At 35.1% G+C, this 14,915-nt stretch overlaps 1 protein-coding gene across 1 annotated transcript in view; it reads right to left on the reverse strand.

Moving 5' to 3' along the window:
* The window catches only part of stag1a (STAG1 cohesin complex component a), a gene marked incomplete at its 3' end in the record, with an annotated part of 48,491 nt that overhangs the window by 2,921 nt on the left and 30,655 nt on the right, over nt 1-14,915 (reverse strand). Inside the window, exons 7-30 of the mRNA XM_016273275.1 lie at nt 14,639-14,843; nt 13,312-13,463; nt 12,991-13,064; nt 12,786-12,909; nt 12,595-12,693; nt 12,436-12,515; nt 12,253-12,360; nt 11,915-12,029; nt 11,618-11,735; nt 9,773-9,876; nt 9,568-9,660; nt 9,392-9,481; nt 9,117-9,320; nt 7,950-8,020; nt 7,755-7,842; nt 6,840-6,920; nt 6,508-6,600; nt 6,237-6,411; nt 5,876-6,015; nt 5,397-5,498; nt 5,157-5,305; nt 4,934-5,062; nt 3,577-3,782; nt 3,277-3,448 (exon numbers count right to left, since the gene is read on the reverse strand). Coding sequence (XP_016128761.1) covers nt 3,277-3,448; nt 3,577-3,782; nt 4,934-5,062; nt 5,157-5,305; nt 5,397-5,498; nt 5,876-6,015; nt 6,237-6,411; nt 6,508-6,600; nt 6,840-6,920; nt 7,755-7,842; nt 7,950-8,020; nt 9,117-9,320; nt 9,392-9,481; nt 9,568-9,660; nt 9,773-9,876; nt 11,618-11,735; nt 11,915-12,029; nt 12,253-12,360; nt 12,436-12,515; nt 12,595-12,693; nt 12,786-12,909; nt 12,991-13,064; nt 13,312-13,463; nt 14,639-14,843 — 2,972 coding nt within the window. The remainder of the gene's footprint in view (nt 1-3,276; nt 3,449-3,576; nt 3,783-4,933; nt 5,063-5,156; nt 5,306-5,396; nt 5,499-5,875; nt 6,016-6,236; nt 6,412-6,507; nt 6,601-6,839; nt 6,921-7,754; nt 7,843-7,949; nt 8,021-9,116; nt 9,321-9,391; nt 9,482-9,567; nt 9,661-9,772; nt 9,877-11,617; nt 11,736-11,914; nt 12,030-12,252; nt 12,361-12,435; nt 12,516-12,594; nt 12,694-12,785; nt 12,910-12,990; nt 13,065-13,311; nt 13,464-14,638; nt 14,844-14,915) is intronic.

Consider the following 14,915-nt stretch of genomic DNA (forward strand, 5'->3'; position numbering starts at 1 on the left):
ATGTAAACTGCTTTAAATATGACTGCTGCTTATTTCCTGTGCACTTGAATACTAGTCTGCGCTTGACTGTAGTCTGTCTGCTTATTGAGTTTATTTAACCCATCCCAATTTATTGGAACTGTGTGAACTAGAGTCACTAGGCTACTCACCTTAATGTTGTTCTAAAGGCTTATTACTTAAAAACACAAAAATGTCCTGCTCGCACTTGCCAATTTAATGGCAGAGAATGGATAGATCGTTTGTTTTTTGAAGTGGATGCATATCTGTCGTAAAATAATCATATGCATCTTGTGGCGTATATTCCAAGCATTCTGAAGGTATATTGAGGGTTTGGTGAGAAACAAACCGAAATGGCAAGTTATTATATTTTATGAAAATCTTGCGTTGCAGTGCGAGTGCGCAGTAGCTCACAAGTGCATATCCTTTTGAGATATCAGCTATAATCAATTTTAATAAAACACAAGACTACATTATAAAACTCTAACAGTAGGCTATTTAATATCTGTTGTTCTCCGGTTGTCAGTCAGAATGACAGTTCTTGCGTGAACATAGGCCTGTATATACCCAAGCCAATTTATCAATCCTTCTTTTTTGTCTTAGTTTTTAAAATATTTATTTTGAAACAAATTAATTAATTAATTAATTAAACAAACAGATTTACTGGGTGAGCAGGGTAGGCTATGACAGCTCTCATATCATACCCTACCATGCCCAGCTGATGCGAAGAATAGAATTCATATCTACACAGAAGAAAGCCCTGTCTAGACTCTGCCCCAGTATGAGTTGTGTTGAGCTATTCATTAGCCTGTTTGTTTGATGAAAAAAGATGAAATGTAGTTGCAATAAATGCGTTAAGAATCCATAACTGCATCAGCAGAGGACTATTATTCTGCTGCATGATACTGCAAAAGAACTGACGAAGGCACGGTTTGATCTTCGGCTGACCAATCAGCAGAAAGGGCGTTTAATTCCCGCCCACGTGTAGAAATCGAATATTCAAGCTGTTTATTCATTTTTCCACCCACGAACGAAAAACGAAAATTTAAGCTTAATTCTTGTTTTTTATTATTCATGTATGCAGCATCTTTGTTTGGATCAAGATTAAAATGCAGTGGTTGCCTCTAATTTTAAATGTAAAGAGCACAGACAAAGCCTTAGTTTGTTTATATGAAGAGATTTATTTTATTTGTGTTGCTTATTTATTTGATTTGGGGCTTGTTTTAAAATTTCAATGTAGTTTTGTTATTTACATTTACATTATATTTAAATTTTGTAATTTAGCAGACGCTTTTATCCAAAGCGACTTACAAATGAGGACAATAGAAGCAATCAAAACCAACAAAAGAGCAGTAATGTGCAAGTGAAATATTAGTATATTATTATAGTATTATTTTTCAATTTCACAAAGAAATGTGCAGCATTTTGTCCAAGCAATAATAAAAGGACACATTTAATTTATAATTTGTCTTAAATCTCATTTTGTAAAAAAGAAAAAAAAAGAAAATCGTGAATCAAATCGAATCGTGAATCGAATCGTGAGTTGAGTGAATCGTTAAATCCCTATTGTTGTTAATTTTTTTTTATTGTCGGATTATCATACAGTATGCATCAATGAATGACAGTTTTGACTGTCATGGTGTGTGCGTAAACGAGTGTGAAATACCTAATTAAGTAGCTTTTTCCGATCACTTGGGCACTTTTTTGCATTTAAATTCTGACTGTTGACATTGAAAATGATGCATGTGTTTTTCGAGGGTATCAGTTAATTTCTGATTGCCGTTTTGACAGCGTCTGCTTGCATATTTTAATCATATTTGGTCATTCTCTTTAATGTATTTGCCCCGATTTGATCAATGGGAAATTTATCTAGCGCTATATTTATATTATTTTGTCATCATTATTTTCTTTTAAGGAGTTAAAAATGGCTCTTATCAAACTTGATTGACATTCTATCACACTATTTTGACAGTTAAAGTTTTGGGCGTTTTTTTGTTGGAGTGGGTGGGTTTTTGTGAGCTTTTGGGCTGGAAATCGTTCATCCAATCTGGCAACACTGTTCAAAGCGCCAAATACGAGTAGAATCAGCGCTGAAACGTGTTACTCGACCTGGTGACTTTTTATGAATGGCGGTGAGAATTTTGAGATCGCTGTCATAAAATTCGCAACGGTTGTGATGTAATTAATTTGTTAGTGCTAGCTGAGCTGCGCTTGGTTTGAGCCGCTCTAATTTGCATTTGGGAACGCAACATTCGTCATTAGAAACGTTTATAAATCAGTTGTTGTTTACAAAGAGAAGTTTCAGTGCCACATAATCCTTCAGAAATCATTCTAATATGCTGATTTACTGCTCAAGAAACATTTCTCATTATTATCAATGTTAAAAACAGTATTGCTGCTTAATATTTTTGTGGAAACAATGATAACACTCAAACATTTGTATAAGATTTAAAAAAGAGAGAAATTAATCATTTTATTATTATTTTATTTATTTATTTATTAATTTTATAAGGTGAGTGAAGACATTTCAAATGATTTCTATTTAATAAATGCATTAACAAATTTTAATTAATATATTGGATAAATGCAAATAAATGCTGTTCACAAAATATGAAGCAGCAAAATTGTTTTCAACATTGATAATAATCAGAAATGTTTCTTGAGAGTCAAACATTTTTTAATGATTTCTAAAAGATCATGTGACACTGAAAACTGGAGTAATGATGAAGAAAATTCTGCTTTGCATCACAGGAATAACATTACATTTTATAATATATTAAAATTGAAAACTTTTTATTTGTAATACTATTTCACAATATTGCTGTTTTTTTTAATCAAATAAATTCAGCCTTGATAAGCAGAAGATATTTATTTCAAAATCATTAATTAAAATTTTTCCAAACTTTTGGCAGGTACTTTAATAATAATAACAATACAATATACTTTACTATAATATATTATATTATATTGTTATCATGATTATTAAATGCTGCTTTTTATTTTTTACAGGACAATAGTGTGTATTATTACAATATAAGATATATGTTTTAATGTGCTAAAATATATATTTTTAATAAGAAGTGCTGGGAGCGTGGCTTGTGGGTGTGACTTGGGGCGTGCTCAGATTTTTGCTTCTTTTTTGTCTCTAGCTGATCACATGCCTGATATAGCCAGAAGGACTAATTTTCTATTAATGACGAATTGTTTTAAATAGAAATGGATGTGTTGCATATGCGTTCACAAACTGTTGGATATGTGGTGTTTTTTAAGTTCACTTACTTATGAACATAGTCGGATTCAGAGCCGGGCTCAGAGTTCTGCTCAGGGAGGTGCTCAGCAGCTTGCCGAGGGTTTTCTCGGAGTACGGTGGAGGTGAGCTGGGGTGTCTGCAAGGCTCCGGGAGTCTGTAGGGTGTCACTCCTCATCATCCATGAGCTCTCCACACTCTCCTCTGCAGAACCATGACACCACACACAAAACAGCCCATGACTGCTTACTTTTAGGCATCTCGGGTCAACTGAAGCAACCCACAGGCCTCCCATCTCATATCAGTATGATTACATCTACCGGCATCCTCACCCTCGATGCGTTTCTTGTGCATGGCTGGACGGCCCTTCTTGCTCCGTATAGATCCAGCTTTGCTGCTGCTGCTGCCGCTGGTGATGGACATGCGATCTTCATCTCCACCCGTCAGCAGAGAGTTCCTGTAGGAGATGAGCGGCAGCCAGATGTCTTCCCGCCTCTCCATCATCTGCTCAGTCATGAACTTTTCCAGATACGAGTGCCTGAGAGAGCCAAAGGGAGAGCACAAACATATTGTTTTTAACAATAGACTTCTATTTATCTCATTCCTAAAACTTCAAATATATACACTGCCGTTCAAATGTTAGACATCAGTAAGATTTTAAATGTTTTTTAAAGATATGTTTCCTATGCTCATCAAGACTGTATCTATTTGATCAAAAACACAGAAAAATTTGGGAAACATTGTTGCAATTTAAAATAAGTTTTCTATTTTAGTATACTTTAAAATAGAATTGATTCCTGTGAAGCAAAGCTGGATTTTCAGCATCATTACTCCAGTCTTCAGTGTCACATGATCCTTCAGAATTCATTCTAATATGCTGATTTATAATCAGTGTTGAAAACAGTTGTGCTGCTTAATATTTTTTGGTACCTGTGATACTTTTTTCAGGATTCTTTGATAAAGAAAAAATGAAAAAGAACAAGAAACTTTGTGTTACAATATACACTACTATTCAAAAGTTTGGGGTCAGTAAAAAGGTTTTTTTTTTTTTTTTTTTTTTAAGAAATAAGTACTTTTATTCAGCAAGGATGTGTTAAATGGATAAAAAGTGATAGTAAAGATTTATATTGTGAATAAATGCTGTTCTTTTTTAACTTTTTATTTATCGAAGAATCAAAGAAAAAAGTAAATGATTTCTGAAGGATCATGTGACACTGAAGAGTGAAGACTGGAGTATTCAGTCTTGGAAAATTCAGCACTGCATCACAGAAATAAATTATATTTTAAAGTATATTAAAATAGGAAACCGATATTAGAAATTGCATTAATATTTCACAATATTACAGTTTTTTCTGTATTTTTATCAAAGAAATATAGACTTAATGAGCATAAGAGACTCCATTTTAAAAAAAACATTAAAATTTTACTGATCCCAAACTTTTAAATGGCAGTGTATATGTATTTGTACTCGTTTTTTTATACATTAAAATACAATCTTTCTGCTCAGGTTCTCAAAGGATCCATCCAATGAAAATGAATTTTGCACAGTGAAGGATTACATGATGTTTTAGTGTATAGTCAGAATCTCTTTTTACTAAATCAAGTCAAAGCTCAAGCCCATGAGCCTAAAAGAAAAACATTACACCAACCTTTGCTAAATAAAACAAAGTGCTCCTCAGTCTAACTTACACTGTTTTCTTGTCTTGGCGAAGAAGCTTCGAGGAAAATTCACAGAGAACCTCCAGGAAGGCCAGATTTGGAGGGGGATACTCTGGTCCTTTAGGATTCTGATACTTGAAAGCGAACTCGATGCCATCTCTGAATACAGCAAAAATATTTGTGAGAGGTTGAATGAAGATGGTGTCCATTTGGTGCTTGATGAATAATCATTCAAATATGAAAGAGAAGTTACTTGTGCAGTGTGGCCACAGCCTCTCTGGTCTTGATCTGGTCCAAGCCAAAGGTGAGGGCAAAGCGACGGGCCAATTCCTTAATGCCACTCACATGAGATGAGGTCCTGTCCAAGTTAGGGCCCTGATCCTGGATCAGCTCATTAAAGAGCTGAAGAACAGAAAAATAACAGGATTAGTAGAATTATCAAGATCGGAAATGATAATGCAGATATCATGTGAATCTGATGCTGTCATCTCACCTGCTGTAAGCTCAGGATGAGCGTCTTGGCACACAGTATCTTATCCGTCTGTCTGGTCTTACTTAGAGTCTCCTTGATAATGTCTCCATAATCGTTGTAGTACTACACATAGTTTACAATAAGTTCAGCAGTGTGACAAAAAAAATTTAAGAACTAACCTAGAATGTGTTTTGGAGATAGCAGTACAGTATACAATGTATATCCACTGGCATTGAGTGTGGGATTGACATGGAGCAGAACAAGCAGCGAGAGCATGAAAAGGCTAAGAAATGTTCAACTTTATGCAAATAATAGAAACTAATCAGTGGCAAAAAAATCACTGAGGTTACAGCATTGACATTGGCAAGAGTTTCTGGTAATATAAGTGCTTAAATCACATTGCCTGATTTCAAATGCAGTTTGGACACAGCCAATCTCTGAAGATTAGTTTCTTTCATGACAGTGGGTACGTCAGATAAGGTGATACTTGGTTATTTTACCTTCATGTAGTGTTTGAAGATGTCTGCAGCAGCTGGCATGTCTACTATATCATAAATGATGAGCTTGCTGAAGGCAGCTAGGAGGTTTCTCCTCTTGTGTAAGGCCTCAATCTTGTTAGCTTCATCCTCCTCATCACCCTCTGGGTAACAAACATGAAAACACTAACTTCAACACGTCAAAACATTCAAAACAGTGATTTAACATTCACTATGTCTATGCACAAATTTGCAAATGTCTTCAAATAGAAATCATTATTTAAGCATATACAGAATTTGATTTATAACTGTTAATGACCGTAAATTCAATATAAACATAACTTAAACATACATTTTATGCCGTTAATATCATCTCTAGGCTCACCTATACTCTGATTCTCATCATCCTGGTCTATAAACACATGGTCTAGGATGAAGTTGAGCAGCTCATTCTGTAGGCTGCTGTCTGGGTTGAAGACCAGAGGTTGCAGACCCTCCCTGGACCCTGTGGTGAGCTGGTGACTGAAGATCATCAGCAGGTCGCATAGCAGCATGAACGCCTGGAGGAAGAGATGGGGAAGTGAAACAATCGTAGCATGAATGACTATTGCACAGGCACATCTTTCCTGAATGAAAGGACAAATGAAGGCACTCACCTGCTCTTTAACCGGCGTGTTGACGTTTGATAAACATTGCTGGCACATGGCTAGAAAAGACTTGACAACCCTGCGAAGTGCTAGGAGATCATCCTGAAATTAAAGAAAATATGTATGCTTTTTGGTTGAAAGTTGCAGTAATCAGGTAATGAACATGCTTGTTGTTCAGTCTAGTCACATTCAATCTAGGATGAGATCACAAATGTATTGTGAGTGGGTCGATGAACGGCTGATAATGAAATGAAACTTTGCAGTGTATTGCAACAAGTTGCATTGCATCAAATCCATCTGCTAAATAAGAAGTAAAAACATTAAATAGATGCCTAACATACCTTGGATGGAGCTCCTTCTGTGATCTTCACAAGTTGCCACAGTATGGAGTAATGAGAGCACTGAAGAGCCTGTACTGCTATCTACAAAACACAATCAAACACACTTAGTATCTACATGAAATCAATGGTGCCATGTCACCTGAAAACATCTTCAATAACTGGGTTAATCTCACAAAAATGTCTACAAAACAAGTACAAAATCAAATTTAAGAAAAAGGTTGAAAGTGTTATTTTGTTTGTCTGGAATATTTGATTCTGATTGGTCAATCACAGCATTTTGCAGTGAAATATTTTGGGAAAATGTTACAAAATGATGCTAACTTTTGAAATGCAACAAAACTGTATAATGATACCAAACGTTTTCTTCTTGTTCTTTCTCTTTAATAAATGAATATTTCATTTTCAATTCTCAATACAGTAAAAAAAGCAATAAAAACATTCTGCACATTCTTCCATGATGCATTCAAAGAAATGTTTCTTGAGCACCAAAGCAGCATGTTAGAATGATTTCTAAAGGACCATGTGACACTGAAGACTAAATTACACACACACACACACACACACACACACACACACACACACACATTCAATATAAGATTACAAATTGAATAACATTACTGTTAAATTGTAATACAATTTCACAATATTACTGTTTTAACAGTATTTTTATAGCACCACATTTTTAACCAGTAGTGTACTTCATTTGAATAATACTGCTTTTTTTTCTAGTTTTACAGAAATGAGAACTGTCATTAAAAAACAATGTTGGAATACAAATAACATAATTTCCTTTCATGTCTTTTTCTTTATATAATTTCTTATTTCGTTCCTTTAATTTTGTGTTGAAATGTGACCTGGGCATGTCCTTGATAGGCTTCAAGAGATTCCCTCATCTCATATCTGAAAGAGACGCACCTGCTCTGGCATAGAGCCCTGCTCTATTCCCGTCCTTAGCAACCTGTAGCAGTTCCCAAACAAATCCCATTTGGTCAAGTCATGAGCACTGATGGAGAGGAGAGACAGACACATTGCTTGTTCATTAGCACTCAATGACTCCAAGTGGTCAGAAATAACTTGCATTTGCAGTGATTTAACAAGACAGCAGCGTACTTGTGAAAGGCTGTGAGTTTCTTGAGAGTGGAGAGAACGTTGTAGATGTCGTCGTCATCCGCCTCTTCCCCCTGTTAATGAGGCAGACATTCAGAAATATGTTTTATCAGCGATGGCTGAACAATTCTATGAATCATAAATAACTGTTCACAATCTCTACCTCAGCTAGAAACAGCCTCAAGAGTAGAGGGAACAATGAATAAAGCTCTGAAATGGCAAAGCACTGAAATGTTTAAGGGATAGTTCAACCAAAAACCAAAACAAAAGAAAAGAATGAAAGAACAAAAGAAAGAAAGAGGTCTATATCAGATGTTTTCAATCTTTTATATGTTACATACCCCCAAATATGATAATCCTTGTATGAAGGACCCCATTTTAAAATTTAAAAGGCAGCTATGTATTTTCATGTTTAAAGACCCAATCTATACTGAGAAAAATTATTACGAATATAGGTAAAATATGAATTGGAAAATATTTACATACATGTATGCAATGTATTTATATATTTATATAAATTGAAAACATGCTAGATGTATGCATGTATTTATTTATTATTAAATATAGTTTTTGTTTTTAATTTATTTTTTAAACAATCTTTACAAAAAAATTTTTACTCTAAACTTTTCTACGGACTCCTTAATTTATATATATATATATATATATATATATATATATATACTTTAAGTATTCTGAAGCCATACAAGATGAAATTTGAATGTTGAGAACCAGATTTAGTCCAATCTGTAAATTGGATCAATCAGCTGATTGAAAAGAACCAGCTCAAAAAACATTTCATTCACTGATCTAGTTGTTAAGTTCAACTCACTGACTGCAAAAATAAATAAAAATACAAATAAATCAGTCTTTTTATTGACACTATTTGAAATACAAGAGGTTCATATGGACTAATTTTATTTCAATTAACAAAAAATAATAATAATTTTTGGACCTTAACAGCTGTGGTCACTATGAACTCTGGAAAAGAAATGCAATAAAAAATAACAGCATAAAGGCTTATATGACAAATGTCATTTTGGGGTAAAGTATCCCTTTTTAAAAAGCTGTCTGCTCATTGTTAAAGTGCTTTCTGAATATCTTTTGTAATTAATGTGATACTGTAACAAACAATCTCCCTAAATCTGTCCGTCACCTCCACAGAGCCCTCACCGCCTGCAGCAGCTCCTCCACCGAGTGGTTGAAGCGGTCAGCTAGATCATCGATGAGCTGACTGCGGCTGATGTCCACACGGTTCATGATGGTGTACTCCTCACTACACAGGATGCTGTAGGTCTTACTGCAGGCCTCCAGCACCTCCGTGTCCGTGTGCTTCTCCACCACAAACTTGATCTGCTTGAGCAATGCGTCCAAGTGCTGGAATATTCAAATTCCTCCATCAGCTAACGTTTAGCATTTATAGAGATCCAGCTGGAGAAACCGCTTACCTTCTCCATCCTCCCTGCACTGTACACATCCAGGTCAAAGTACTGCGGGATCTGTAGGAGGTTGGCTACTTTCTCTGCATCTGTCTGGTACTGTGGGCGGAAAATGGGGTTTTCAGCTTAGGACTGACCTGGTCATGATGTATGCGAGCTTGAAAACAGAATACGTTTCATCTTACTTTTGAGAGTAACATGGGAAGAGCCATGATGAAGTGCTCTGTTAATTTGTTTTTGTCATCAATCTGCGTCTTCCTTTCCTTCGCTGTCAAGACCTGCACAACAAGATAGACTAAACTAAGCATTGATGAACAAAAAAATGTTTTATAATAAAATGATGCAGATAGTTTTAGCCATATACTGTAGCTTGTCAAGTAAAGGTCTTACCCTTTTCCCAGTCCCTCTCCCCACAGGCGGATGGGCCTCAGCAGCCTGACGAATGGTACAGACAGTCAGCTCAATCAGAGCACTCTCCTGCCTGTCTGTCAACACTGAAGACAAACAGAGTCAGAGAGAAAGAGATGTGCTTATGTTGCAGATGCATACATGTAGCCGTATAGGACATGATAGGGGTAGATGTGTGACATTTTTCTGAGCAAAAAATAGCTCACCGATAGAGATAATAGGGGAGACGGGGCACCTTTTACTCCATATTTCAGGGTGAGGGAGCTGATTTTTCAAAATCATATTTTTATTCATACAACATTCAAAAGTCTGGGGTTGGTAAGATTTTTTTTTTACTTTTGGAAAGTCTCTTATGGTCACCAAGGCTGCATTAATTTATTAGAAATATTTTGAAATATTATTTTAAGGTTACACTTTATTTTAAAGTGTCCTTGTTGCAGTGTAATTAAAGCAATAAGCCCCAAGAAGCTGTGGTTTACAGTGAATTTATAATGGCTAAGGGGCGTTGTTAGGTACAACGCGAAGCAGACCCCTTAGCTGTTATAAATTCACTGTAAACCACGGCTTCACGGGGCTTATTGCTTTTATAAAACGGTTATTCCATATACGTAGTTGGGTTCCACAAAATAAAACAGAGCAAATAAAGTGTAATGACATAAATAAAAACAGTATTCTTCCACCAAACAATGTAGTTCCTCAGAAATGGTCGTGGTTGCAACAAAGTGGTGTATGTTTGTAGAGTAATTTACAACAGCTTTGAACGCAGCTCAACCAATCAGAATCAAGGACCGGAACTAACCGTTTTAAAATATACATTTAAGTACTGAGTAATATGAATTAACTACATGTACTTACTATATGGTCAGGGTTAGGATTAGGGTTACTTGCATGTAATTATGCATCATTTATTGTTATTATAATAGTAAGTACATGTAACGTGTAACAAGGACACGTTAAAATAAAGTGTTACCTATTTTAATTTCAAATAACTGTTTTCTATTTCAATATATTTTAAAATGTAATGTATTCTTGTGATGCAAAGCTGAATTTTCAGCGGTCATTACTCCAGTCTTCAGTGCCACATGATCCTTCAGAAATCATTCCAATATGATTTGGTGCTCAAGAAACATTTCATGGTATTATCAATGTTGAAAACAGTTGTGCTGCTTAATATTTTGTATTAAAAAAAATTTGATTTTTTTTTAGGATTATTTTATGAACAAAACGTTCAAAACAAAAACATTTATTTCAAATGTTTTTACTGTCACTTTTGATGAATATAATTGCTGAGTAACAGCATAAATTTATTTAAAACGAAAAAAAAAAAAACATTCTTAGTGACCCCAAACCATTGAACAGACTTTAAACTTCAAATTATGGATTAAAAAAATTATGGAACATTTACTGCTTAGTTAAAAAGATACAGTTCATAAAACACAGTGTGGCTTGTTTTCATACTACATAGACTTCATCCTCTTATAGGCTTTATAGCACAGCTCTTCAACTCTAGTCCTGGAGAGCCTTTAGTGCCAAATTTAACCCATCTGTCCGTAGTTGGCAAGCAATTCCGAACACCTTGATTAGCTTCTTCGGGTGTGTTTGGTTAGAGTTAAACTCAGCAAGACACTGGACCTCTAGGACTGGAGTTGAAGAGCCCTGCTTTACAGCTACATTTAAACAAACCAAATTTGGAACATAAAACTTACAAAACTAGATTTTTTTTACTCAAAACAGACAGTTTTTGATATAAAGGCCTTTGTGTAAACTAGCCCCAGTCTCCCGTTTGATTTCTATCTATTATGATCTACTATAGTCAGCAGTCCGTACCCTCCTCGCCTTGCACTGGCTCCTCCAGCAGCAGTTCGGTCATGCACTCCCAGTCCTTCAGCAGCTCCTGAGAGCTCTCCCACAAACTGTCCACTAGATAGGCAGCATGTTCATGCAGCTGGAAACACAAACACACATAAACTGTTAGCTCTGACACAAACAAGAGATTCAGACCAACAGAAATGAAACTAGCTGGATTCTGATGCCACCTCAGGAGACAAATATTGTGTTAACTTATCATAATTCTCCATTCTCATTCAGAATTCTCTAGTGCCTGATTATCACTTGAGGCATTACCTCGCTCTCCAAAAAGAAGAGCACCAGCATGCGGATAAGGTTTCCGTTTGGGCTGCTCCTGCCTCTGCGTTTTGCCAGAGCTTCCTCTGCCTGAGGATCATGTCTGCTAAACAACCTACATATGACAAGAGTAGAAAATGGACAAGAAAATATCAAATGAATTCAAATTAAATTATTAAATTATATATATTTTTAATTAAAATAAAATAAAGTTAAATAAAAATAATTAATTAATTAATACAATAAAATAAAATAAAATTAAATTAAATGAGACAAAAGCCACAGAGATAAATATTCAAAGACGATATTTTACAGAGAAAGGATGTTAGCTGGCTCACTTTCTATGTAGAAACTCCCCAGCAGCCACTGCCACAGGCCTGTGAGCGGAGTACACCAGATGATAGACATTCTCACAGTCCTCATTAGACAAAGCGTCCTCGCTACCCCTGAACAAATGAAAAACATTTGATGGGGGAAAGCATCCAGACTGTATTTACAATCAGCATCTGAGCTTCACTCACTGAAGGATTAGCGTGACCAGTCTGATGGCCTCCACAGCCACATCATACTCTTTATCCAGCGTCATAGACACGATACGATCCTGTGAGGAGATTTGATCATCATCTACATGGGGAACACATTCAGAGAATTGCGATACCTCTGCTAAACGGCGTTCTTACCTTGAAACGGTTCGTGAAGAGCTCGAGTTTTGGAAACAGTTCGCGGTTTGTGTAGAGGTTTTGTAAGGCTTTCAAACACTTCAAGCGCACTTCACCTTGCTGGAAATGGAGGATGCTGATATTAATAAACTGAAAATGAAATATTACAGGGGCAGAAGTCCCGCAATTGGGTTTATGTGGAGACGGCGTACCCGATCATGTAAGGTCCAGCCGACGTACTTCAGGTAGCTGTCATTCAGGAAGGCATCGCTGTACATTTTCATCCACACACCGATCTCCTCTATACAAATGGCTCTGATTTCAGCAATTGCATCCCTGCCAGTCACAAAGAAGATGAGACCAGATATCCACAGCTACTAGTGCACTATTATTGTGAAGGTATACAACTCTGATCACCTATAACGATGAACAAAGATTCCCTTGAAGATCGAGTTCATCATGTTTTCGATTTCATCTTGGTTTTCTTGAAGCTGGTGAGAAAGATTGTTCATATGAGTAAATGATCAGCAATAGAATGACTGTATAGTGATACAATTTATTTCACATTTTCTGCAAACCCACTAAATTCTGTGAAATATGTGTAGGACTTTCTGAAGGAAACATGTTTAATTTCTGAGGAAATCTGCTGATTCGTGAAGTTCTGTGCATGGAATTAAATGTAGGCCTCTACAAATGAATTTAACACAGAGTAAGATAAGAGTGCTTAGGAATTGATACCTCTTTCCTTCTTTGAAGTAGGAGTTCAAGCTTCTCATTGGCTCTCTTTCCCACCATTTTGTTGCGTTCGGCTTCATACTGTCTTTGTGTGTTGTCCTGATTAATGCTCAGATTCAGAGCTACGTTCACCAGAGCTGTCATGAGCTTCATGGCTGAGGGCAAAAGAACAAAGGACAGGGATGCAAACTTATTTTTTATTCTTTAAACAGAATCTGAAAATATCTCTCTCTCTCTCTACTTCAGTCTTAGGTCACATGCACATTGCTTTTATGAAATCCTCTACGACTATAGAAATAATATATATTTTTTTACATTTTATGTATATTTAAAGACACAGATACAGCATATATTTTGAAGATATTTACATGTACTTGTGTATATATTTATATTCATATAAATTATATCATATATCAATATTAGTGCTGTCAAAATATTAATTGCGATTAATCGCAGCCAAAATATTTACATGTACTTGTGTATATATTTATATTCATATAAATTATATCATATATAAATATTAGTGCTGTCAAAATATTAATTGCGATTAATCGCAGCCAAAGTAAAAGTTTTTGTTTACATAATATATGTGTGTGTATTGTGTCTATTTATTACGTATATATTAATACACACACATACAGCATATATTTAAAAAAATATTTACATGTATATATTTATATTCATATAATTTTAATTATATATAAATATATTTAATATATAAACGTAACATATTTTTCTTAAATATATACATGCATGTGTGTGTATTTATATATACATAATAAATATACACAGTACACACACATATATTATGTAAACAAAAACTTTTATTTTGGATGCGATTAATCGCGATTAATCGTTTGACAGCACTAATAAATATATTTAATAAATAAACGTAACATATTTTTCTTAAATATATACATGCGTGTGTGTGTATTTATATATACATAATAAATATACACAGTACACACACACATATTATGTAATCAAAAATTTTAATTTTGGATGCGATTAATCGCGATTAATCATTTGACAGCACTAATTAAATTATAGAAATTAAACAAACCAATAAAGAAATATGTAGCAGTAGTATTAATATCACTGATCTGTAACATAAAAAACAAGTATTTAATCATAATAATTATTATTGTTATTTTTTTAATAATAAAATTATACAATACTAAAAAATACAGTACTGATATTGATGGCTATCTTCAACTCATTGCTTTTAAACATGAAACCACAGAACTTCTATTGTGGCAGAAAACCACAGGGAGACCTTTTTGTAGACAACAGATTAATAATGTAATTCTCATTACAAATTGAGGTTTACCTGCTAGAGTGCTGGTGTGTCTGAAGGCTCGAACCTGTGAGTCCGACAGACCCGTCAGCAGAGAGATGACCGTGTCCATCATGTACTCATCGTAGATGATGCTGTACTGGCACTGGCGGATCAGGACGCAGATGAACTCAGAAAAGTTGTAGCGAAACTTCTTCCACAACGGGCCAGAAATGGTCAAGGGGTAATCGCCACTGTCCTGCATTAAAACACAAAAGAAATGACCCACTCAGACCAGAGTTCAAAGGTTAATTTCCTACATAAGATTCTG

This window comes from Sinocyclocheilus grahami, unplaced genomic scaffold (assembly GCF_001515645.1).
Source record: "Sinocyclocheilus grahami isolate Dianchi unplaced genomic scaffold, SAMN03320097.WGS_v1.1 scaffold5.1, whole genome shotgun sequence".
In the NCBI taxonomy this organism is placed as follows: Eukaryota; Metazoa; Chordata; class Actinopteri; order Cypriniformes; family Cyprinidae; genus Sinocyclocheilus; species Sinocyclocheilus grahami.